The sequence below is a fragment of the Littorina saxatilis genome, linkage group LG4, assembly GCF_037325665.1.
Source record: "Littorina saxatilis isolate snail1 linkage group LG4, US_GU_Lsax_2.0, whole genome shotgun sequence".
Classification (NCBI taxonomy): domain Eukaryota; kingdom Metazoa; phylum Mollusca; class Gastropoda; order Littorinimorpha; family Littorinidae; genus Littorina; species Littorina saxatilis.
Window position 1 is genome coordinate 68,586,845 of NC_090248.1, and position 23,903 is coordinate 68,610,747.

At 42.9% G+C, this 23,903-nt stretch overlaps 1 protein-coding gene across 1 annotated transcript; it reads right to left on the reverse strand.

The window, feature by feature from the left end:
• Positions 1-821: 821 nt before the first annotated feature.
• Positions 822-18,345, reverse strand: LOC138965479 (DALR anticodon-binding domain-containing protein 3-like). The gene is made up of 13 exons (XM_070337645.1): positions 18,172-18,345; positions 17,245-17,573; positions 14,334-14,653; positions 12,207-12,301; positions 11,171-11,296; positions 10,857-10,933; positions 10,288-10,346; positions 9,844-9,926; positions 7,242-7,368; positions 6,672-6,730; positions 6,172-6,285; positions 5,587-5,655; positions 822-1,149 (listed from the first exon to the last, which is right to left on the reverse strand). The coding sequence occupies exons 1-13, from the start codon at positions 18,334-18,336 to the stop codon at positions 1,030-1,032; spliced, it is 1,743 nt and encodes a 580-aa protein (XP_070193746.1). The 5' UTR covers positions 18,337-18,345; the 3' UTR covers positions 822-1,029.
• Between the last annotated feature and the right edge of the window lie 5,558 nt (positions 18,346-23,903).

The following is a 23,903-nucleotide window of genomic DNA, read 5'->3' on the forward strand; positions in this document are numbered from 1 at the left end:
CTGAGCGCTCAAACATTTATTTTTAAGGTATACCTGGTGTGTGGTGACATAATAACAAACCCCCAATCTGAACTGTGTAGCTCTTGGGGCGACGAGAGACAGTTGTTTTGCCAGACATTATCACTTTAACGCGTCTCCATCGTGAAAACTGTGTCTGTGTTTGTTGATAATAATAATAAATAATAATAAAACATTCTTTTATAGCGCTGTTCACCGCCAAATGGCAGTCTCATTGCGCTTTACATAAGATAACATAAGAAGAGTCTGAGGATATAAGGCGCCAACATACGTGAACCCTTGTGTATTTCACGACTTGTTTTTTCTTGTGCCAGTGCGCACACGCACACAGACACGCAGACACACACAGACACGCAGACACACACAGACACACTGACACGCACAGATACGCAGAGCGATTTGAGAAGCCTGTATCACTTTAATGAAGCGCTGGACGTAATTGCACGAAACGACACAATCCACAACACAAATGGAGAAAAACACTAGTGTTGTACTTTTCTATTGCTACCCCCCCCCCCCCCACCCCTCCGATAACACAAACAACCAAACCAAACAACAAACGAACAAATAAACCTGCAATCAGTTTGCCAGTTCTCTGGTTACCAGTTCTCTGTTAACATGGTTCTCTTTGGTGAAACCAGTTTTCCATCATTGGTTAACAAGTTAACGCACGCTTGCACACACACACACACACACACACACACACACACACACACACACACACACACGCATGCACACACACACACACACAGGCACACACACACACACACAGGCGCACACACACACACACACACACACACGCACACACACACACAAGCACACACACACAGGCACACACACACACAGGCACACACACACACACACACACGCACACCCACACACCCACACAGCTGGGCGAATGGCTGCAGATGCAATTGCTGGAGGCCGTTGCACAGAACTCGGTGAGCTGCCGACCTCAGGCTCAACACGGCAAAATGAACGATATATAGATCTCAAGGTGACAATTGGTGATCAGAGCTGGGCGAATGGCTGCAGACCCAACAAGCGGAGGCCATTGCAGAGAACCCGGTGAGCTGCTTTCACCAAGCTCAGCCTGGCGTACATCAGGGGCAGAAGGTGGGCTTCACGACCCTGCACAGAAGGAAAACAGCTTCAGCTTTCTCTTTCTTTTCACCAACGTGTCTTCAATTGTGCCTAGACCTAAAGGAATCCAGTTGAAAGGTTTAAAATTACTATGGAAAAACCTGGGACAGGCTGATCTTTCTTAACCCAGTGTGGGATTTTCAGTGGGGCGACCACCCCCAACCCAGCGCGTCCCCGGGTGGCGGATAGGGGAACGGTCTTCAGATATGGAGATCAGCCGCTTGCGGCCGCGGACCAAACTGGCTCCGGGTGGGATCCCGGAAAATCCTCCCCCCTGTGCTCTCAGGGTAGGACGTACGGGCCATGAGCTAAGGGTGAGGTAACCCCGACAGAAAACCCCGAATGCTGAAGACGGAGGACCCGGGCCGCACGGCGCATTCTAACAAACCATGGGTACACGCACTTACGCAAATGATGACACAATCAACCAGCACAGATGGAAATGGCGCTCGCCCATTGAGGACCCCCCAGGGTGGAGCAGCGTCGGGTCCCATGCCTCAAAGGGACCCAGCCCCAACTACTGGAGGTCCCTCCCGTCCGTCTTGTCACGCCAGGGGACGCGGGAGGAAAGTGACTGGCACCACCACAACCAGGAAGAAACCCAGTCAGCAGCGACCTTTTCAGGTCATGCACTGGAACGCAGAAAGTATCCTGAACAAGAAGACAGAGTTGGAGCATATCCTGCATGAGAAGAACATCAACATCTGCTGTATTCAGGAGACGCACCTGACACCCCAAAAGTCCTTCAAAGTGAGAGGCTACCAATGCCTTAGGTCCGACAGAACAGACCGAAGCAAAGGAGGAATCCTGACCCTCATCAGGAACAACATCAATGCCTGTTTGATAGAAACGCACATGGAGGACTCCGAATATCAGGTGATTCGAATCCAGACGAAGACATCAGAATTCCATCTTGTCAACTTCTACTGCCCCAATGATAGACACCTCGCCCTTGACACGATCCCCGCAAAGGCCTCCAACTTCATCGTGGTGGGTGACTTCAACAGTCATTCACAGAGTTGGGGATATGACCACCTGGATCGGAGAGGAGAAGAGGTGGAGAACTGGCAGGACGACAAAGGTCTCATCCTTTTGAACAGTCCCTTTGACTGCCCTACATTCTACTCCAGAAGATGGCACACTACATCAACTCCTGACCTAGCCTTCTGCACGGAAGACATGCACCAGCTAACCAGCAGAGAGGTCGGAGAACAGCTAGGTGGAAGTGACCATCGGCCAGTCTTTTTGACCCTGGGCATGGAGTCCTGCACTGAAGCTTCCTTCCCACGGTGGAACTACAAAAGAGCGAACTGGTTCCTCTTTAGACACCGCACCAGCGAACTCACCAAAGACATCAGAGTCGAGGGTCGAGACATCAACATGGTGGCGAAGGACTTCAACATGAGCATCCTCAGAGCAGCGCGTGAGTCCATTCCCAGGGGTGCCAGGAGAGACTATAAGCCCTACTGGAGCAATGAATTGCAGGAACTGGATGATGATCTGGCAGACGCCAGAAGGGAAGCAGAAGTCAACCCGTCACAAAACAACAACATCCGCCTCCAGGAAGCCAAAGCCAAATTTCTCAAAAAGAAGCTACAGGCAAGACGGAGAAGCTGGCAAGAGAAAACAAGCTCTCTGAACCTTGAGAAGGATGGCAGAAAGCTCTGGAGGCTCACCAAGCAGTTGAATGATGAGAACACCAGCAGAGGAAAGATCACATTAGAAGAGAACGGGAAGGTGCTAACTGGAAAGCATGCTGCCAACCAATTTGCTGAAAGCTATGCAGCTGAGAGCAACCTCCATGTTAGCCCCGAGAAACAGAGAGAAGCAAGAAGAGAGAAAAGAGAGAGACCTGCCAGACAGTCGACAGTGGACGCCATGAGTCAACCACTCACACTCCACGAGCTGCACTCAGCTCTGAAAAAGTCAAAGGCGAAGAAGTCCCCTGGCCCAGACGGCATCACCAACGAGATGCTAACCCACCTTGGTAGTGCAGCAGAGAACAAGCTACTCGAGGTCTTCAACAGCAGCTGGCAAGAAGGATCGCTACCACAACTCTGGCGAGAAGCGATCATGATCCCCATCTTAAAAAAAGGGAAGGATCCAAAGAAGGCCACCAGCTATCGCCCAATCAGCCTCACCAGCTGTGTTGTGAAGACCCTGGAGAGAATTGTGAACGAGCGCCTCAGGTGGTACCTGGAATCCAGGAACCTCCTCGCCCCTGAACAAGCTGGATTCCGACAGTTCCGCAGCACTGAAGATCAGGTCACTTACCTGGCGCAAGAAGTTGAAGATGCCTTTCAGGAACAGAAGCTGGTCTTCGTCACCTGGATAGATCTTCAGAAGGCCTTTGACAAGGTCTGGAAAGATGGACTCCTTGTAAAACTGCTGAGGAAAGGCGTGTCCAGCAACATGTACCAGTGGATTCGCTCTTACCTCTATAACCGCAGGGCAAGAGTTAACGTCGACCAGACCAAAAGCAAGAAGTTCCTCCTTCGTCATGGCGTCCCTCAGGGCGGAGTCCTCTCCCCCACACTCTTCCTTCTCTTCATCGACGATCTGGTGTCTGAGATGCCCAAGGGGATCAAAGCTGCTCTCTACGCAGACGACCTTGTGATCTGGTGCAAGGAGGAGCACGCAAGTACTGCCACCTACAGAATGCAGCAAGCGGCAGATAGGCTGAACGCATGGGCAGAAGATTGGTGCGTCTCCATCAACAAGGAGAAATCCTCCACCACCCTATTCACACTGTCGCCAAAGCAGAAAGCCGGAACCATTAGGCTTGGTGGAACTCCTCTGAGAGAGGATGAAGAAGCAACGTACCTTGGTGTCACCTTTGATAGACGGCAGACCTGGAAACCACACATTGCACAGGCAGAGACGAAGGCCCGGCGCAAGCTAGCCATACTCAGGAAGCTGGCAGGTACCACCTGGGGAGCGAACGAGAAGATACTGAAGACAGTATACCAGGGAACAATCAGACCCCACCTCGAGTACGGCTCCACAGCGTGGTCAACCTCAGCCAAGACAAACCTGCAGAGCCTTGACCGTGTGCAAAACCAGGCCCTCCGACTCATCACCGGTGCAATGAAATCCACGCCCATCAAGGAAATGGAGAAGCTTACCACCATCCAACCCCTCTGTCAGAGAAGAGAAGCCAAGACTATGGTACAGGCCGAGAAGCTCAAGTGCCTACCCGACCACCCCATGAAGCACAGACTGAGCAACCTCACCAAGAACCGGCTTAAACGGAGCAGTTTTGTACACGAGAGCAAGAGACTTTCTCGACAGTACAGGGAAGTCCTTCCACAGAACACTCTACCTCTGACTCAAGAAGAAGAGGAAACCCCCAAGGCAACAGAGAAACCAGGCATCCAGATCTGCACCAGTGTTCCACATGTTACCTCAGGAGAAGATCAGAATGACACAGCTCGACAGGCACTCACCTTAGCCCTGATCGACGAACAGTACCCAAAAGAGGCGTGGATCCATGTATACACCGATGGATCAGCAACTAACGCCGTGCTCAATGGAGGTGCAGGCATTCTCATCCAGTTCCCTGGGGGACATACAGCTACATCCAGCGTTGCCACTGGCAAACACTGCACAAACTATAAAGCAGAAGCAGAAGCTCTCATGCAGGCCGCCTCCTTCGTTCAGGACTCCGCAGACCCTTGCTACCAAGTTGTCTTTCTCTCGGACGCCCTTTCAGTCCTTCAGGCCCTAGAGAACGACAAACTCCCACAGCTGGCCAAAGCATTACAGATGGTCAGACAAACCAGAAGAGTTGTCCTCCAGTGGATACCAGCACACTGTGGGATACCAGGAAATGAAAGGGCAGATGAGCTGGCAAAAGAAGGAGCCGTGGAAGACCAACCTGAAAACAGTGTCAGCTTTAGTGAGCAGAAGACAATCATCAAGGCATTGATGAGGCCAAGGACAAACAGAGATGACTACCACACAATGTCCAGAGAGCAGCAAGTCAACCTCATCAGGCTGCGTACTGGCCACAACAGGCTCAATGCTCACATGAACCGAAAGTTCAAGCTGGCGCCATCACCAACCTGTGCCTGCGGTCAAGAGGACCAAACAGCGGAACACATCTTACAGCGATGTCCCTTACTAGATGAGGAACGAAAAGAAGTGTGGCCGTCACCAACTCCCTTGCAGACCAAACTATACGGCAGTCGACAGGAGTTGGAGAAAACGACAACATTTATCACCAGTGCTGGACTGATTGTGTAACCTCTGCGAACGCCAAGAAGAAGAAGAAGACTATGGAAAAACAGCAAAAACAGCATGTAATTTCTCATTTTGAGATAATGAAGTATTACTGTATTGTGTGCAGAGAGAGGGTAAGAGACAAAGACAGAGACATACACACATCAACACACACAAAGATAACCACATGAAAAGTATAATCACCCCAAGAACATGGTAACGACTGTAGTAGGAGCTGAGAATCTTTGCAAAGTTGAGCAAGAAGTGTGCCACCTGTAAGCAAACACACACGCACACACACACACACACACACACACACACACACGTGCATACACACACTCACACACACACACATACATACATACACACACACACACACACGCACACACACACACACACACACACACACACACACGCATACACACACGCACACGCATACAAACACACACACACACAAACACACATGCACACAGTTAAATCACCATTATTATCAGCATCACTTGAATTATACGAGAGTAACACTGACATAAAAAAACACCACAATTTCATGTAGATCAGGACAAAATAATTCGCTCACTTCACATTCAAGTGTTTTTTATTTTTTATTAATTAAGATTAAATTTGATCTCCCTCCCTCTCTTTCTATCTCTCTCTCTTTCACACACACACGCACACACACACACACACACACACACACACTACCTATCTCCCTTTAAATTTGTCCTCTCCACTTCCCAAGTGTTTGGGGTCTGAAGATGAAGCCTGTCTGTCTCTCTCTGTTGTTCTTACTTTGTGTGTTTGGACCTCAGCAGTGATGCCTTGGGTCTGCTGCCAGCTGGTCAAGGTGTCCTGCACCAGGCGAGGGAACCCGTGCACGTACAGCAAGGCTAGCGTCCACTCCTCCTGCAACAAATAATCACAACAGGACGAAATTTGTGGGGTTAAAAAAATCCTTTAAAAAAGTATCCACAGGCATTTTCTATGGTGTTGGAGGATTCCATGAGGTCTGAGTCAAAAATTCCCAATAGTTTTATAGATACAGACACTTTAGTGAGGCTCTGGGTCGTCCACGACCCAGGAAGCATGGTGAAGGGTAAAAATATTTCCTTCCGCAGTGTTTCAACATGAGAATTGTGACAGATTTGTGGCCGCCATTTGAATAACTTTCATCAGTAGATAATCTGATTACTGCAGCTTAGGAGCTATCTTTTGCTTATTTTGTTTATTTTTAATCTTAATTTAAGCTTAGGAGCTTTGTGCTATGTCAGCAAAATGAGACGTGTACTCGCCTCCTCTCTGAGCAGCCCGAAGTCGATCTCACTTGGATCCGGAAGATCCGGATACACTCCTGGAACCCATTACACATTTCATGATACATTTCAGACGTTTTAGATCGGGGTTGATAAAGAAGTTTGGTTTGAATAAATGAACAGGTTTAGTTTACAAGCAATATTTGCACTACAGCACAGTTTACCCCTCTATGGGGCTGGTTGTAATACACTGGCTAAGCCATGTTACAACGCTTTTGACAATGTAAAAATAGTAACAACATGGAAGGTGCCCTCTTGCATCACAGGTACCACTGTAACACTAAGCCCCGATATGACTACCGGATATGACTACCGGATATGACTACCTAAGTTCTTCTGACATCGCCACAATGAGCAGTGACTCCCTTGTACAGACATGTGCGTCTTAGCATACATATAATATGCATTTAAAGTATATGTATGCTTAACCTGCAAAAAACGTTACAATGTGCCATGAAACACACTGTGTGTAAGTCAGAGCTGACGGTAAACGTCCACAGCAAAAACGATCAAAGGTAAAAAAAGTCTAAGAAAAAAAGCCATCTTTACCTTGCTCAACCTGTTGCTCAAAGGATTGAAGCAGCGTGGCCAGGCGAGCACAGTTGTACAGAACAAAAGGTCCGCTACGATTATCCACACCCCCTTCTCCTTCATCCTGTGACAGGTCTAGCTGTACCTACACCACAACATTAAATACATTTGTACACACAGACATCTACAGTATTGGGAACACTTTTCAAAGTCATTGTAGTCATTCATTTACAGAAACCCTGTGAAATAATATTGATGTTCTCCTGTGGTTCTTTTTAATGTGTCTACAATCAAAAGATGTAATCCTCAAATTAAACTCTGTGATTTTTATACTGGAGTAAAACTGATATGTTACCAAACAGCCTGAATGTTGGTATCCCTGTCACATGGTATGGTACAAGTATTGTGGATGTGGTCACATGGTATGGTACAAGTATTGTGGATGTGGTCACATGGTATGGTACAAGTATTGTGGATGTGGTCACATGGTATGGTACAAGTATTGTGGATGTGGTCACATGGTATGGTACAAGTATTGTGGATGTGGTCACATGGTATGGTACAAGTATTGTGGATGTGGTCACATGGTATGGTACAAGTATTGAGGATGTGGTCACATGGTATGGTACAAGTATTGTGGATGTGGTCACATGGTATGGTACAAGTATTGTGGATGTGGTCACATGGTATGGTACAAGTATTGTGGATGTGGTCACATGGTATGGTACAAGTATTGTGGATTTGGTCACATGGTATGGTACAAGTATTGTGGATGTGGTCACATGGTATGGTACAAGTATTGTGGATATGGTCACATGGTATGGTACAAGTATTGTGGATGTGGTCACATGGTATGGTACAAGTATTGTGGATGTGGTCACATGGTATGGTACAAGTATTGTGGATGTGGTCACATGGTATGGTACAAGTATTGTGGATGTGGTCACATGTATTGATTGCATTGTACATGATGATTGTTCATCCTGTGGCTCAAGGTGAGCACCAAGTCTCAAATGGCCGTTCCCACCCTAGCCTAGGTCCACCCTGTATGCTTGTGTTTGACTGTTTTCATGCTTGTGTTTGGGCAACTTCGATAAATATCTCAGTGCAAAGCTATTCTTTTCTGATACTGTACTGTCCGCCGTTATCAAGTCATGATAAATCAGACGTGACAAAAATCAAAGCTTTCGTCCTTTGACTTTGTCTTTGAATTTAAGCTAATGATTTTTTAGCTCTTCATTGCTACAGAGGTACCTATGATGTGTTGACCCTCTGATGAGAGGACGCCTCCCCTTAAAGGACACCTGTTATCCCTTTTTCATTTATTTCTACAGTAAAACCTGCTAGCAAAGGACGCTCTTGGGGAGCCTTGCCACTGTCCTTTGTAGCAAGGTGTCCTTTCTTATGAATATGAATGCGCCAACATTTTTTTGGAAAAAAAACACCAACAGTCACTGATTCTTCTTTGCCACAGTGATTATTAAAACTCAAAGTTTTGAAGCCCGCAAGTTTTTTTTGTTTGTTTTTTTTTGTTCAAAGAAAAGGAGAGAGAGAACGAGCGAGAGAGAGAGAGGGAGAGGAGCAATCGGTTTCTTATCTGAAGCAATGGGCCATTCACTGGAAGATTCTTTGATCGAGCTGTTGAAAACCGCTCGAAGAGTTCTTCGTTCAACTCATCATAGGTTGTTTTTCTTCTCTTAACACATTTTGCTGTCAATCTGGCACCGGAGTCCCACTGACTGAGAATTTGTGTTCGATCAGCTTTTATGTTGGAAATTTGAGTTTTTCCGCAATTCAGCTCATCAGCAACTTTTCGAACGGTCTTTATGACATCGACTCTCTCTTCTAAAGTCAAAATTTTTCGTTTTGGCATGATGAGACGAAGACGAAGGATGAGACGAAGATGCATCACAGTACAGAAAGTAGAAACCCGAAATGTTTGTGAGTTCACGGCATCGACCAATGAGCGTGCACCATACAAAAATCAACTTCTTTCAAGTGCTGTCATTGGCTTACAAAATAAGCTTCTCGTGCGTTCACATCGCCAGCGAGATTGTATTTGCAGAACCAAGATGGCGGACCAGCGTCTGCTAAAAGCTGACTTAGCTGTCTGCTTCAAGGGTTTGTCCGTTGTTGACAAGTAACGAACCCAATCGGGACCAAAAAAAGGGTGTCCGCGTCCGCGCCTTTGAGGTGTTCGCTCTTTTAAGGTGTTTTTGAGAGTAAAATACATCCGTCCTCACTTGAATTGTCCGTTATGCAAAGGTGTCCGCCGAAATAAGGGTCCGCTACATGCAGGTTTTACTGTATCAGACACCTATCATGACTGGCAACGTAGGGACACTTTTGGCTGGTGTCCTTTCATCCCAGGTACCACTGTACCATGCAGGCCTTGCTCAAAGCAATGAGATGTGTTGAGACCTGAACCTGTTCTGTTAGAGTTTTCTTACACAACACCATAATTATGTATGTCCCAGACTATTCAAGACGGTACCAGAGTTTTGACGAATCGAAGCACTTCCGTTGGCGGATAGTGAAACTCTTAACACTTGGAAGATGAAAAGGAGTGATTAGACACTGAAACAGAAAGAAGAACTACAAAGAAGAATGTTTAACCCACCTGACTAGAGCTTGCACTGCTGAGCACATCAAAACTAATGCTGGCTGCTGTCAGACCAGCAATCATGTCATCCCATGCAGCACCTGAAAGTGAAATGCATGTTTGTACGATCAGGCCATTGATAAATCAATCAACAAATATCTCAGTCAAGAGAACTCCTACGGTTCATCCCCCCCACACCCAAAGCTTTTAATCACAATAAACTAGAAATCAATCAATTCTCCAGTCCTGTGTGAAATTCACCAGAATGCTGTATTCTGGACTAATCTATTGCTACTTAAAATTCACAAACATGCACACACACACATTTCCACAAGCACACACACACACACACAGAAGGTGTAGATGTGTGCCTGCGGGTGTGTAGGAGAACAGCAAGGACGTTCCCTGGAACAATGACCAAAGCACAACTTGATCACTTGTTACCATGACTACTGTACATACCTTGATCATGGTCGCCATATTTCATCATGGCTGCTTGCGTCATCTGTGTATGTCGCACACTGGAAAATAAAACAAGCTAATTGACACAAAGAACTACAAAGAAGGCTGTTGTCCATAATCATAATTGTCTAACCAGGTCACAGTAAAAATGTCTTCTCCAAAAAGAAAAATATCGCTGGTTGGAAGGGCAGTGACATATACAATTCTTGCAAAATAACATAAACAAAATCTGATCTGTTTCTTCACTATGTTCAACACCTGTATCTGAACATCATTAGATTGCATACAATTGCCTTAATTATCAAGAATTACACACACACACACACACACACAAACAAGAGCTCACACACAAACAAGAGCTCAAACACACACACACACACACCTACACACATGTACGCGCGCAGGCACATTCAGACATGCACATCCACACTTTAACAAACCTGCAAACAAGAAGAAAAAAACCCCATACCTAACAACCCCCCTAACATAAAAGGAGGACAATAACGAAGAAGACAGACAAAAGCAATAAAACAACTTTTTGTATGCTTTTGTGTGTTTGTGTCACTTACTTGTAAAACTCCTTTGCATCCAAGACAACAGATGTAGAAGATTTTCGGCGACCAATTGAACCAAACACAAGATGACGCTATGGAAAAAATTCAGAAAAAAATCATCACAACATGCGAGGTAACTTGCATTATCAGTACATGTATAATCATTAAAGACAATCTTGATTATTGTAAGAATTTGTAACAATGAATCACAAATCATTTCACAAAGCCACACACACGCACACACGCACAGACACACACACACACACACACACACACACACACACGCAAACAAACATACACCACAACAACGACACTGCAAGGCAGAATACCTGAATGAGAGCATGTGGCACAGGTGAAGGTGAGCAGACTCTCCATATTAAGTCTGCCTGCTGCTGAGTGAATGCTAAACTCTGAGAAACCAGGTGAACGCAAACTGCCTTGCTGCCTTCAGCATTCTGAAACAGTTGAATATTTTGAACTATGAAAGACCAAATTTAAAAGAAGGTTATACATGTATTGTAAGCATGAAGAAATAAGGGGAAAAAACATATAAAGCATGGCACCGCACTTTCTCCAATTGCTCAGTACCTAAGGCAACACACAAAAAAAAGTCTGTTTACGGCATCCCGACCGACCCTATTTTTTCGCGCGACCCTCGACTTTTTTTTGGCATTTGGGAAAAAAATGAAATAAAATAAAAAAAATAAAACAATAAAAAAAAGTCGTTGTTTTTTGGCAAAATAACTTAATAATATGTTTTAAAAAAAGAAAAACAAATCCCAACCCACCGACCCTATTTTTTGGGCCTATGTTACCAAAAACAGACTATTTTTGGTGGCCTAAGTACTGTCTGACACACACACACACACACACACACACACACACACACACACAATACAGAGCCTGATGTTCTTTGTTCTTTTCTTTCTTTCTTTATTTGGTGTTTTTAACGTCGTTTTCAACCACGAAGGTTATATCGCGACGAGGGAAAGGGGGGAGATGGGAATGTTCTTTGTAAACACAGTCATACAATGGAACATCCTCACCGACAACAGAGTTGGATAGCCTACTCCCGAGGCCTTTTTGTCAGCAAACGCGAGGCAGTGGTTTGAAACCAAGATCTAAGCAACCCAAATCTTTTCACATCAGGCTGTACATAATATGAATTTTATGGGACTGTAAAAATATGACGATATATGAAGAGGTCTTTTAAAATGGTGATGCGCACACCACCCCGCACGTATAGCCAAAATGAGCTCCTGTGATGTACACCCCATGACCAACAGCTAGTGCCCACTGCATCCAGAAATTCACACACCCACATACACGAAAGCACGCACACACACAACATGTAACAAAGCTTACTGTAGGGATGCCGGCTTGTCCAGGTCCTGACATTATCAGTTCTATTACAGCAGCTTCTCTGAGAACATCCGACATTGTGCCATTTTCCAGCTTCACTGAAAAACATCAACACTAGTGATTCATTGATTGCACCTCATTGCAATGTGAGGTGAACAAACATTGAATAAGTATCCCTAACAGAATGCAAGCCAAGGATGAAATCCTTTTTACCACTGTAGCACTATACATACTCTCCATTTCTCATAGAGTATTTTCTTAAATCAGTAACTGGAATTTCACCAAGAAGTTCTTGGGAGATTTGTCATTAATAACACAAACTCTGGTAGGATATATCTTTTAAATCCCATTCATTCACAAAAGTCAGAACCAGGTAAGCTGGGGATCAAAAGATTTTATCCAAGAAATTAAGGGAGGTTATTTAGAATTCCACTGCGCGCAGCAAACTTGGCTGCACAAATTATGCTTTGAACACTGATACTGCTGTCCTTATGAAGTATGTGTTCAAAACGATACATCATCTGTTCTAAATCATTACACGCTTTGTTGAACTTTCCCCAAACTGTGCCTTCATGACAAACAATCGAACAATGAACAATAACATGGCATACCATGCCATTCGACAAACGGTACATATGTTATCGTTGTCCAGTCGCGTTTCTATCTTTCTTTTAATTTTTTTTTTATTTTCTCTTTTTGAAAAGGTTGTAAACTGAAAGACTAATAGTAATAAAAAAGATAAACTAACAAAATTAAAATAAACAAGTCGCGTAAGGCGAAATTACTACATTTAGTCAAGCTGTGGAACTCACAGAATAAAACTGAACGCACTGCATTTTTTCACAATGGTCATAGTCCGCCGCTCCTGCAAAAGGCAGTGAAATTGACGAGCCAGTTTAGCGCGGTAATGGTTGCGCTGTGCTGCATAGCACGCTTTTCTGTACCTCTCTTTGTTTTAACTTTCTGAGCGTGTTTTTAATCCAAACATATCATATCGATATGTTTTTGGAATCAGGAACCGACAAGGAATAAGATGAAATTGTTTTTAAATCAATTTCGGAAATTTAATTTTAATCATAATTTTTATATTTTTAATTTTCAGAGCTTGTTTTTAATCCGAATACATGTATAACATATTTATATGTTTTTGGAATCAGAAAATGATGAAGAATAAGATGAACATAATTTTGGATTGTTTTATAAAAAAATAATTTTAATTACAATTTTCAGATTTTTAATGACCAAAGTCATAAATTAATTTTTAAGCCTCCTAGCTGAAATGCAATACGAAAGTCCGGCCTTCGTCGAAGATTGTTTGGCCAAAATTTCAATCAATTTAAAGCCGGATATGACGTCATCAAAGACGTTTATCCAAAAAATGAAAAAAACGTGTGGGGATATCATGCCCAGGATCTCCCATGTAAAATTTCATAAAGATCGGTCCAGTAGTTTACTCAGAATCGCTCTACACACACACACACAGACACCACGACCCTCGTCTCGATTCCCCCTCTATGTTAAAACATTTAGTCAAAACTTGACTAAATGTAAAAAAGACTCAAGTAAACCTTGATGTCATTAATAGTTTGATGATACAAACCACTTGCGAGGTTTTGTGCTTTTTTGTTTCTTTTGGTGCACATATATATGTTGGAGTGCACTGTAAATAATGTTATGTTATTGTTTTTTTACCCAATGATTGTACAGATCTTTGAGCAGGGTTAAACGCATTATTATGATTGCTATCATTATTAACTCATTGTCTCCCAGGTAAGGATATATCCGTACCCACTCATATGGCTCTATCTGACCAGGTACGGATATATCCACTCAGATTGTTAGCTTCAGTCGCTTCCTGTAATGTTGATCTGACGCCTGCATTCCAGCGTGTTGATACACAGTTACTACAATTCTGAGTGACCTGCTGCAGCTCAGCTGGCCTCGGCTAAAACAAAACTTGGTCAACATAGGTGGGGTAGAAAGTGTTAAGCAAAATGTGGGACATCAGCACTGAAAGTATGTTATATCACAAAACAATCAGCCATCTTTTTTGCTGCATGCAGTGCAGCGCTGTATTGTGTATACATACTGGCTTCAGACCCGTTTGTTCTCAGCTTAGTGAATACTTACCATTTGCAAGATTCAGGTTCTTATCATAACCATTTTTCCCCACTTGCAAGCCCTCGTCTGCCAGGTATTTCCTCAGGTTTAAAACTACACTGTTTTTCTCTTTCTCTCCATCTCCACATTCTTCTCTTGCTTTCCTTTGGTTTCTCTCAGTGTTAGAGGTTAACTCTTCTCTCCATGACGACACCTGAGCTTTTTCCAGCAACTGTTCACATGTCTTATCTAAGTCTGTTGCAACAGACAAGGAAGTTTTCACATTGAAGGCGTCCAGGAGATCTTGAACATTCTCTGTCGCTGGGAATTGGGCGATTTCAGCATCGTACCTGTGTAACAAAAAATTAATAAATAAAAAAATAAAGACATTTAAGCCTCAATCTTAAATGTTGTTATGTCGGGCGAACGATGTACTCCTGTATTCTGAATTGGTTTATTCCTATTCAGTGTGTTACTGTGCCAGTATTTTGCTGGAATTGGTGCGACCTATTTGGGTTATTCTCATACAGCTTAGTCTGGAAGCAAACATCCCGGATGTTTACACCAGTCATAGAACTTGTTGGCACATTTTTTCAGCTCTAGTTTTCTTCTAATTTGCTAGCTATACCAGTCACTTTGTTTTTGATCAATCTACAGCAGTAGTCCTAGCAGTTTTATTTTTAAAGTGTATATCATGCAACAAAGTCAAGATGCAGAATTGATATCTTTGTGTCTTAGTAGTGTGTATTGTGGCAATGCCAGGTGTTGAAACTCTGACAAAAATTCAGCAGTTTCCAAGAAGAAAATAAAGAAACTTATAACCTAACAAAGAAGAGCCAATATAATCTTCTGGTAGTGGCTGCTGGAAAGAACTTTAAGGCAAATTTTCACTATGCTATCTATGCATGGCTGTACCTTAACACCCACCTGAGGCTGTAGAATCCGGGCGACCTCAAGTACCTGGTTCACCTGCCCAATGGGCATCTCAAAATCTGTCACTCCTCTACTGCCCTGTCAATCCCCCCTCTGCCCCACCTTGAGAGGGCTGCCACTAATACAACCAAGCAGCCCAGATACTTTGTTTAAAAAGCTACCCCCCTCTGCCTCACTTGACCACTAGTGATTGCATCAGCGGTCAGCATAGCTACCCACCCCCCCACCTCCCTCCCCCTCTCCGTGCTGTTGGCTTCACTTCACCCCCTCTCTTATTGTTCTTCCCTGGTCAGTCCTCCAGAGCCGTTCATATGGTGTAACTAGGTTCGGTCTGGGGTCAAACTGTGAAGCATCTGAGCAATGTACCACTGACCCAGTTTCTGTGCAATGTACTGGTCACTGACCTAAGCATACTCACTGAGAGCCTTTTCTAAACTTTGTTTACACCAACATTGCTAACCAATCTAGTGATGACAATTATATTGTTGTAACTATTTCCCATTAACTAGGGAAATAAAAAGCCAATCCAATATTCCAATAATGTATACATGATCAAGAAGAAAAGTCCGAGTTTGACAACATGACAAGGGATGCAACTCTCTTCTGAATAAAAAGCATAAAGATCACTTATAAACAATTCTAGGATTAGGACATCTCAAAATCTGCTCCCTCCCCACACACACACACACTAAACAGTATGTCTGTGTGTGCTTATACGTACCTAGTGATATTGTAAAGCGCATATTGCTTTTAGTTATGCGCTATAGAAATCTCCTTAATTAATTAATTAATTAAAAACAACCAAAGACAGAGCAAACAAGAAAAATAACAAAATAACACTAAATTAATTTAATAAGAAAAAGATAATATTAAACTGAGTATGTAAATTATGTGGTAGGGGGGTATATAATTATTATATATGGGGTATTTTTCAGTGAGGTTTAGTGTCTGATTGTGTGACAGGGTGTGAATGTTGTTTTGATTTCTCGTTTTTTTGTGGCGGCTTTAATTTTATACAAGAAGAGCAAACGCTCGATCGAGTCACTTTCGCAGTTCTGAATATTATATGAGGCATCAGATGGACAGGAAGAAATTGCTATTCACAACACAATGAGTCACGTTCACATAAAATTTGAGCCCGGTCACTTTTATAGTTTTCGAGAAAAGCCCAACGTTAAGTTGTGTGTTGCCGAACAGAAAAGGCTAGTTATCTCCCTTGTTTTTCTGATAACGTTCGTAAAAGGCTACAGATGTAAATACTTTGATGTAAAGAATAATCCTACAAAGTTTCAATCACATCCGATGAACTTTGTCAAAGATATAAAATGTCTAATTTTTCCTTTGACGCTGACCTGTGACCTTGAAAAAGGTCAAAGGTCAACGAAACCATCGTTAAAGTGTAGAGGTCATTGGAGGTCACGACTAAACAAAATATGAGCCCGATCGCTTTGATAGTTTCCGAGAAAAGTCCAACGTTAAGGTGGTGTCTACGGCCGGCCGGCCGGCCGGCCGGACAGACTAACACTGACCGATTACATAGAGTCACTTTTTCTCAAGTGACTCAAAAACCAAAGTTAATTATCATTATATATTGAAACATATAATTTTGTCAGTAAGTCTTGTGTGTGTTTGTGGTAGTTATTAGAAGTGAAAATGCACATGTGATGTATGCATTATTAGTGTACATGTACCTAAAGTGTATGTGTTTAGCACGCGACATATGTTGATACTAGTCGTTGAGGGTGTTGTAGGAAATCTTGGCTGGTTGGGGGCCGGTTGGGATTTTTGGGGACCGGTTCAAATCTAAGGTATACACTACCCCTGTCTATGTGTCCATAATCACAACAAAAGAGACTATGATCTATTTGTATGAGAGAGAGAGAGAGAGAGAGAGAGAGAGAGAGAGAGAGTATGTGTGTGTGTGTGTGTGTGTGTAAGTGTGTGTGTGCATGCTTCATTGCTTGTGTGTGTTTGTCAAACAATTACAAGTAAAGAAGCTTAACCTTACCCATTAAAAATGAACAACTGGAGTACATGTTTCAGCAGAATGACAGCCCTGAGCTGAATCAAAGAGGTTGGTGCTTGTGACTGATCCTGGGTGGAACATACATGCAAATCTACAGGGTTCACAATCACCCTTTCACGTGTACCAACTGGATGCAATCCATAGTTTTCCCCAGCCGTTAACACCTGCTGGATGATGTTGCCAAACGCTTTTTTCCTGTCGATGAAGAAGATGACAGAGTTGTACTTGTCGTGGGAGAGTCTTGACATAGGCAACACATCAGAGGCTGTTTTGCGTACTATGGTATCCTCAAGGTGGACTGCCTTCACAGTCTGAAACAGATAATTTAAAAATAAATTTTGTTACAAAAGATGTATAGTTGAACCCCTTTTGAAGACTTTCCCCTTGTTAAGACCTTGATTTTTCACATTTTCTGTTCAGAACCTCTTTTAATTTACATCAAAGTTAAAAGACTCCCTCGTCTTTACGACCTGACTATCTTCCTTCTTCTCTTCTTCCGTTTTGCAACTACGGTCATGAAATGACCATTATTGTTGCATGGTGGGGCGAAGAGAGGTCAGTTAGAAATAATAAAATAAAAAGATAGAAAATAATAAAATAAGAATAAAGTAAAAATAAGAATAAGAGGGAAGGGAAGGGAAGGGAAGGGATGCTACTGTGGGCATACTGGGCCAGGTTTTCCCAAAGCGATACACTTATTTGAGGGAGAAAAGCATGTCAGTTTCTAGCAAGTGAAAGAAATTCGTTGTGAAATTAGAGAGCTTTACCCCAAAATACGACTACTTTGTCAAATGCACCGACTGCGGAATCAACAAGGCCGGTAAGAACACTGATTGAAGGAGTAATCCGAGATCGCTACACCCGCACACAGTACTCGACATATGACTTGAACGATAAATTCCACCTCACCTCTGAGTCCAGATCAATGTCTAGTACACCTCTTGGGATCACAAAGTCTCCCTGTGGCAAGTCCTTGCTTTTACGGCATACTTTGATGTTAGCGGAGTCCACACAAGTCTCTTTTAGTGCGTTTTTCACCAGCTGACAGTACCTATCTTCGATCTCGGAAGCCATGCTTGTTTACACCGGAAGTTGACGTTGAAGCGTCTTTAGGCAGAAATGCACTCTAAAAACATCCTTTCTTACGTCTATGCTTATAACCTCAGCGCTAACGTCAACATAAATAACAACAACGACGACGACGACGACGACGACGACGACGACGACATCAACGACGATTATGAAAATATTTATTGAGGAAAAAAGTTCAAGGGTTTCATGAGGTGGTTGTTGTCATACCGTATTATGTCACTGAGATGATTTCACAACCAACTTCTGAACATGGCAGACACAACTGTGTACGAGGGGTGGGAGGGGGCGGGCGTATAATGATTAATGAAATAATTGTGTCAGGCACTGACAGAGTTGTTTGCCGGCTTGAGCGTAGGCTATTTATATAGCTTGACGTTTCACGTGTGTCACCCAGCCCTCTATCAATGGCTACCACTTCGGATTACTGACAGTGACCATGACTGACTTCCAGTGCCCCCACTGACTGTTGCAGACTCTCTGCCTCCAGACTAGGGTTGCAGAGCCACCTCCTAGTGCACAGATAATCTGCAGAACGCAAAAGTCTTCTGCGGACCCATAGGACAACCACAAAAACACAACAAGAAGGGCAAAGCCCATACGACTCACATGCTTGACCTAGACCTTTAGGGTAACTAAACCTAGCAATGACATCATACACTAAGAACTGCTTTACACATTTTTTCTACCAAAATACATGTGACCTTGACCCAAGGTCAAGGTCATCCAAGGTCATGCAACACAAAGCTGTTAATTCAAGACATAGGAAGTACAATGGTGCTTATTGGCTCTTTCTACCATGAGATATGGTCACTTTTAGTGGTTCACTACCTTATTTTGGTCACATTTCATAAGGGTCAAAGTGACCTTGACCTTGATCATATGTGACCAAATGTGTCTCATGATGAAAGCATAACATGTGCCCCACATAATTTTTAAGTTTGAAACAGTTATCTTCCATAGTTCAGGGTCAAGGTCACTTCAAAATATGTATACAATCCAACTTTGAAGAGCTCCTGTGACCTTGACCTTGAAGCAAGGTAAACCAAACTGGTATCAAAAGATGGGGCTTACTTTGCCCTATATATCATATGTAGGTGAGGTATTCAATCTCAAAAACTTCAGAGAAAATGGGAAAAATGTGAAAAATAGCTGTTTTTTAGGCAACATTTATGGCTCCTGCGACCTTGACCTTGAAGCAAGGTCAAGATGCTATGTATGTTTTTTGGGGCCTTGTCATCATACACCATCTTGCCAAATTTGGTACTGATAGACTGAATAGTGTCCAAGAAATATCCAACGTTAAAGTTTTCCGGACGTCCGGACGGACGGACGGACGGACGGACGGACGGACGACTCGGGTGAGTACATAGACTCACTTTTGCTTCGCATGTGAGTCAAAAACACACATGTGAAAATAATGACAAGATGTGTTGTGTCTCTTCCCGCTCTATCCGTGTTTACCGAAACAGTTATCCTACTCTGGGCCCGTATGCTTATGGGAGAAGTTCGCGACAACTCCCGAAGTTTTGAGTGACATCGGAAGTACTTGCCTCACTTTCGTATGCATGGGCCGGAAAAAGGGTTTACCTCGAAGCAAAGCGAGGAAGTAACTCAGGGTATTTTGCGACTACTTCTAAAGTTTTGAGTGACATCGGAAGTACATCCTCACTTTCGCATGCATGGGACGAAAAAAGAGTTTACTTTGGAAACTAACGAGGAAGTAAATGAGGGTAAATGTACTACAGCCAGACCCAGTAGTAAACACGCTACTTCCACAGTTTCTCAGTGCAAAAAGGCAGGGCTTTTCTTCAGTTTTTCATGTCAAACCGAGCTGACGCTCCAAAAGAGAGAAAATAGAGGGAAAAGTCGTATCTTCTGCATGCATTTCGTGCAAATTTCCCTGAATACAAACCTGAGTTGCCAGCTTTGACTTTTGTTTGTTGATCTGGGTCATTGGCCACCACTCTTTCATTCCCGCTTATACGAGGGGGTTACTGTGTTTCTATGAAAATGGGCGTCGTTGTGTGCATGTGTGAGTGTGTGTGTGTGTGTGTGTGTGTGTGTGTGCGAGGCTGACGCTAAGTACCGGCATGTCCGTATGAGAGGGCCTTAGGTACCGTGCATAGACCTTGGCTGCACTAGGTACCGCGCTAAGTACCTGCGATGTTAAAACCCATGTACATAATACTTTTGTGTGTTGTTTATGATGTTTATATGTAGGCATGTTAGTTTGAACTACGATCCTTTATTTTCGTAAATAAGGCTCATCATTTTGTCAAGTAGTAGCGGTTTGAATTTCAAAGGTACTTAACGTATGAAATATACGTACAGAACCAACTTTTTACACACAACCTAAAAGTTCTCACTGCAGATTTAAAAATAACAGCAATCGTTCTCTTGTATCTCAATCATCATTGACAGCAAATAACTGAGTAGAAACATAGCCCTAATTGGGAGTAGTCGGGTGTTTTGACCAACGGTACTTAGTGCTTTCTGTACGGACATAGCGGTACTTAGTGCTTTCCGTACGGACATAGCGGTACTTAACGTCGCCTGCGGTTCCAAGGTTTTATTACACAGAAATAGAGATGTTGGTGGCCATATTATTTCGACCTGTATATCGGGACAGCACATTCAATTCAGACATTCATAGACAGACAGTTTGAACTACGATCCTTTATTTTTGTAAATAAGGCTCATCATTTTGTCAAGTAGTAGCGGTTTGAATTTCAAAGGTACTTAACGTATGAAATATACGTACAGAACCAACTTTTTACACACAACCTAAAAGTTATCACTGCAGATTTAAAAATAACAGCAATCGTTCTCTTGTGTCTCAAGCATCATTGACAGTAAATAACTGAGTAGAAACAATCTTTTACAAAGAATGACCAATAGTGAAGTGAATAGGCCTGAAAACAAACTTTATTAGGCATCTCTCTCTCTCTCTCTCTCTCTCTCTCTCTCTCTCTCTCTCTCTCTCTCTCTCTCTCTCTCTCTCTCTCTCTCTCTCTCTCTCTCTCTCTCGGTTGTATGTGTATATTAGGCAGCATTGATGTGCAAGATTATTGATAGAGGAAAGCAGCAATGCTTGGAACAAACCACTGTGTATTTTGCATACGTTTAAATATCATGTTTTCTATTTTTTTTCCTGTGATTTATGTGTACCCCCCCCCCCCCCCCCCATTGAAAGGGGCTGTAGGCCCATATTCAATTAAACTGTGTCAGTGTCAGTCTCTGTCTCTCTCTCTCTCTCTCTCTTTCTCTCTCCCCCCTCTCTCTCTCTCTCTCTCTCTCTCTCTCTCTCTCTCTCTCTCTCTCTCTCTGTCTTTTCCATAATATATTTATAGTATTCTCTCACTCCTTTATTTATTTATATGGGAGATTTATATAGCGCTTGACGTTCTCTAAGCGCTTTACATACTCTCTCTCTCTCTCTCTCTCTCTCTCTCTCTCTCTCTCTCTCTCTCTCTCTCTCTCTCTCTCTCTCTCTCTCTCTCTCTCTCTCTCTCTCTCATAATTGCTACATGTTCGATTGCTACCAGCTTGTATTTATTATTACCTGCATAGTATGCATTTGATTTTATGAATAACCACATATGTATGCTCTTCATGCCTCATCTTCATCATTATCATCATCGTCATCATCATCATCATCATCGTCATCATCATCATCATCGTCATCTTTATTATCACGTGCTGCAGTTTTCCGACCTCCTTGACTTTTTAACTTTTTTTATTTTATTTTATTTTATTTTTTTTTAATTATATTATTGTGTGTCTATGCGTCCCAAGGACAGATTGTAAGAAAAGGCGTAGCCTTAAATCTTAATCCTTGTTAAATAAAGTTCAATTCAATTCTCTCTCTCTCTCTCTCTCTCTCTCTCTCTCTCTCTCTCTCTCTCTCTCTCTCTCTCTCTCTCTCTCTCTCTCTCTCTCTCTATCCAGCAGTATGGTAGTCACATCTAGACAGAAACATCAGAGAGCGCCCCTTCTCCTCAACTTAAAACTGCACTCAGATCCTATAGAACAGGTTTCATCACACAGAGTACTAGGAATTGAAGTTGACCAGGAGCTTAGGTGGAACATACACGTTAAGAATATCTGTAAAAAGCTGTCAAGCAATCTCCATCTCCTATCTAAACTAAAACCCTTTGTAGACAAGGAGGGACTGAAAATGTTTTACGTGGCACACTGTCTATCATATATTAATTATGCCTCCACTGTATGGTGCGGTGCCAGTGAAAATATAATGAAAAAACTAAACTCCTTGCACAGAAGAGGTGCTAAGCTTATTGTAACCAATCCTTATCTGTCCACGTCAGAAAAGTTGAAGGTAGCCAATATTCTTCCACTTCAACAGCAGTTTGATTACAACATCTTAATTCTAATGTACAAGGCGCTCAATGAGCTGGCCCCACCATACCTAAATGCATTCTTGACTAAAGCTTCCGAGCGCTATGTGTCAAACAAATCTATATATATATTACCAAGGACTCGCATAGATCTATACAAAACTAGCTTTGCTTTCGTGGGACCTTCACTGTGGAACTCTCTTACTTCGAATGTACAAACGTGCCGTTCATTGAACGCATTCAAAACCTCCCTCAGGAAACACATACTGAGGTCTTCATAAGTTACGCTGCCGGTATTGTAGCTAGCTTTGTTAATTATAATTATTTTATTACTCTGAAATATTGACTGCTGCATGCCTACATAATGCTAAATCTACCTGTCTTGGTAGGCTCATTGTGTGCTTGTTGAATGGCACTTAGTTGTGTGTATATTATTATTAGTATTATATGTGTTCCTCCTTGTGCGTCTGCGTGTGAGTGCGCAAGTGTGATTGCGTAATTAATGTTCCATTCTGTAATTGCTTTATTGATGTTCCATTCATGTATTTTCTACTACTTTTCTCATTTATTATTACTGTATGTTTGATGTTTCTATGATTCTAGTCGGGCGCACGCGTGAATATGTGTTTGTGTGAATGTAAAGGGCACATTGTAAGATTAAGCCTATGGCCTAAAATGTCTACCCTTTATGTGAATAAAATGTTCTAAGTCTAAGTCTAAGTCTAAGTCTCTCTCTCTCTCTCTCTCTCTCTCTCTCTCTCTCTCTCTCTCTCTCTTTCGCTCTCTCTCTCTCATCTCTCTCTCTCTTTCTTTTATATCTCTCTCGCTCTCTCTCTCTCTCAGGCTCTATTACATAATATATATTTATAGTATTCTCTCCTCACTTTTTCCGTCTCTAGCTCACGTTCCCTCTTCCCCTCCCCCCCCCCCCCCCCCTACCTCTACCTCCCTTATCTCATAATAAGCGTGCGCGCGCAACGACAGTAAGAGAGAGAGGCACAGAGAGATAATATCGTATTCTAAATTTATTGATAGAGGAGAGAAATGTATTATAAGATAAGAGAGAGAGGTAGGAGGGGGGGGAGAGAAAGAGGGACCATGAGAGATACAGAGAGCGTGACGGGAGAAGGAATACTATTAGTATCACTATCAATAAATTATGGGAGAGAGAGAGAGAGATAGAGAGAGAGAGAT

Bases quoted from the DNA above. Each gene is read 5' to 3' on its own strand.
- LOC138965479 (XM_070337645.1), bottom strand. From the start codon at position 18,336: ATGGCTTCCGAGATCGAAGATAGGTACTGTCAGCTGGTGAAAAACGCA. The intron at 11,297-12,206 runs GTAAGCTTTGTT...CAACTGTTTCAG, and splicing joins GACAAGCCGGCATCCCTACA to AATGCTGAAGGCAGCAAGGC. The intron at 6,731-7,241 runs GTAAAGATGGCT...AATGGGTTCCAG, and splicing joins TGAGCAACAGGTTGAGCAAG to GAGTGTATCCGGATCTTCCG.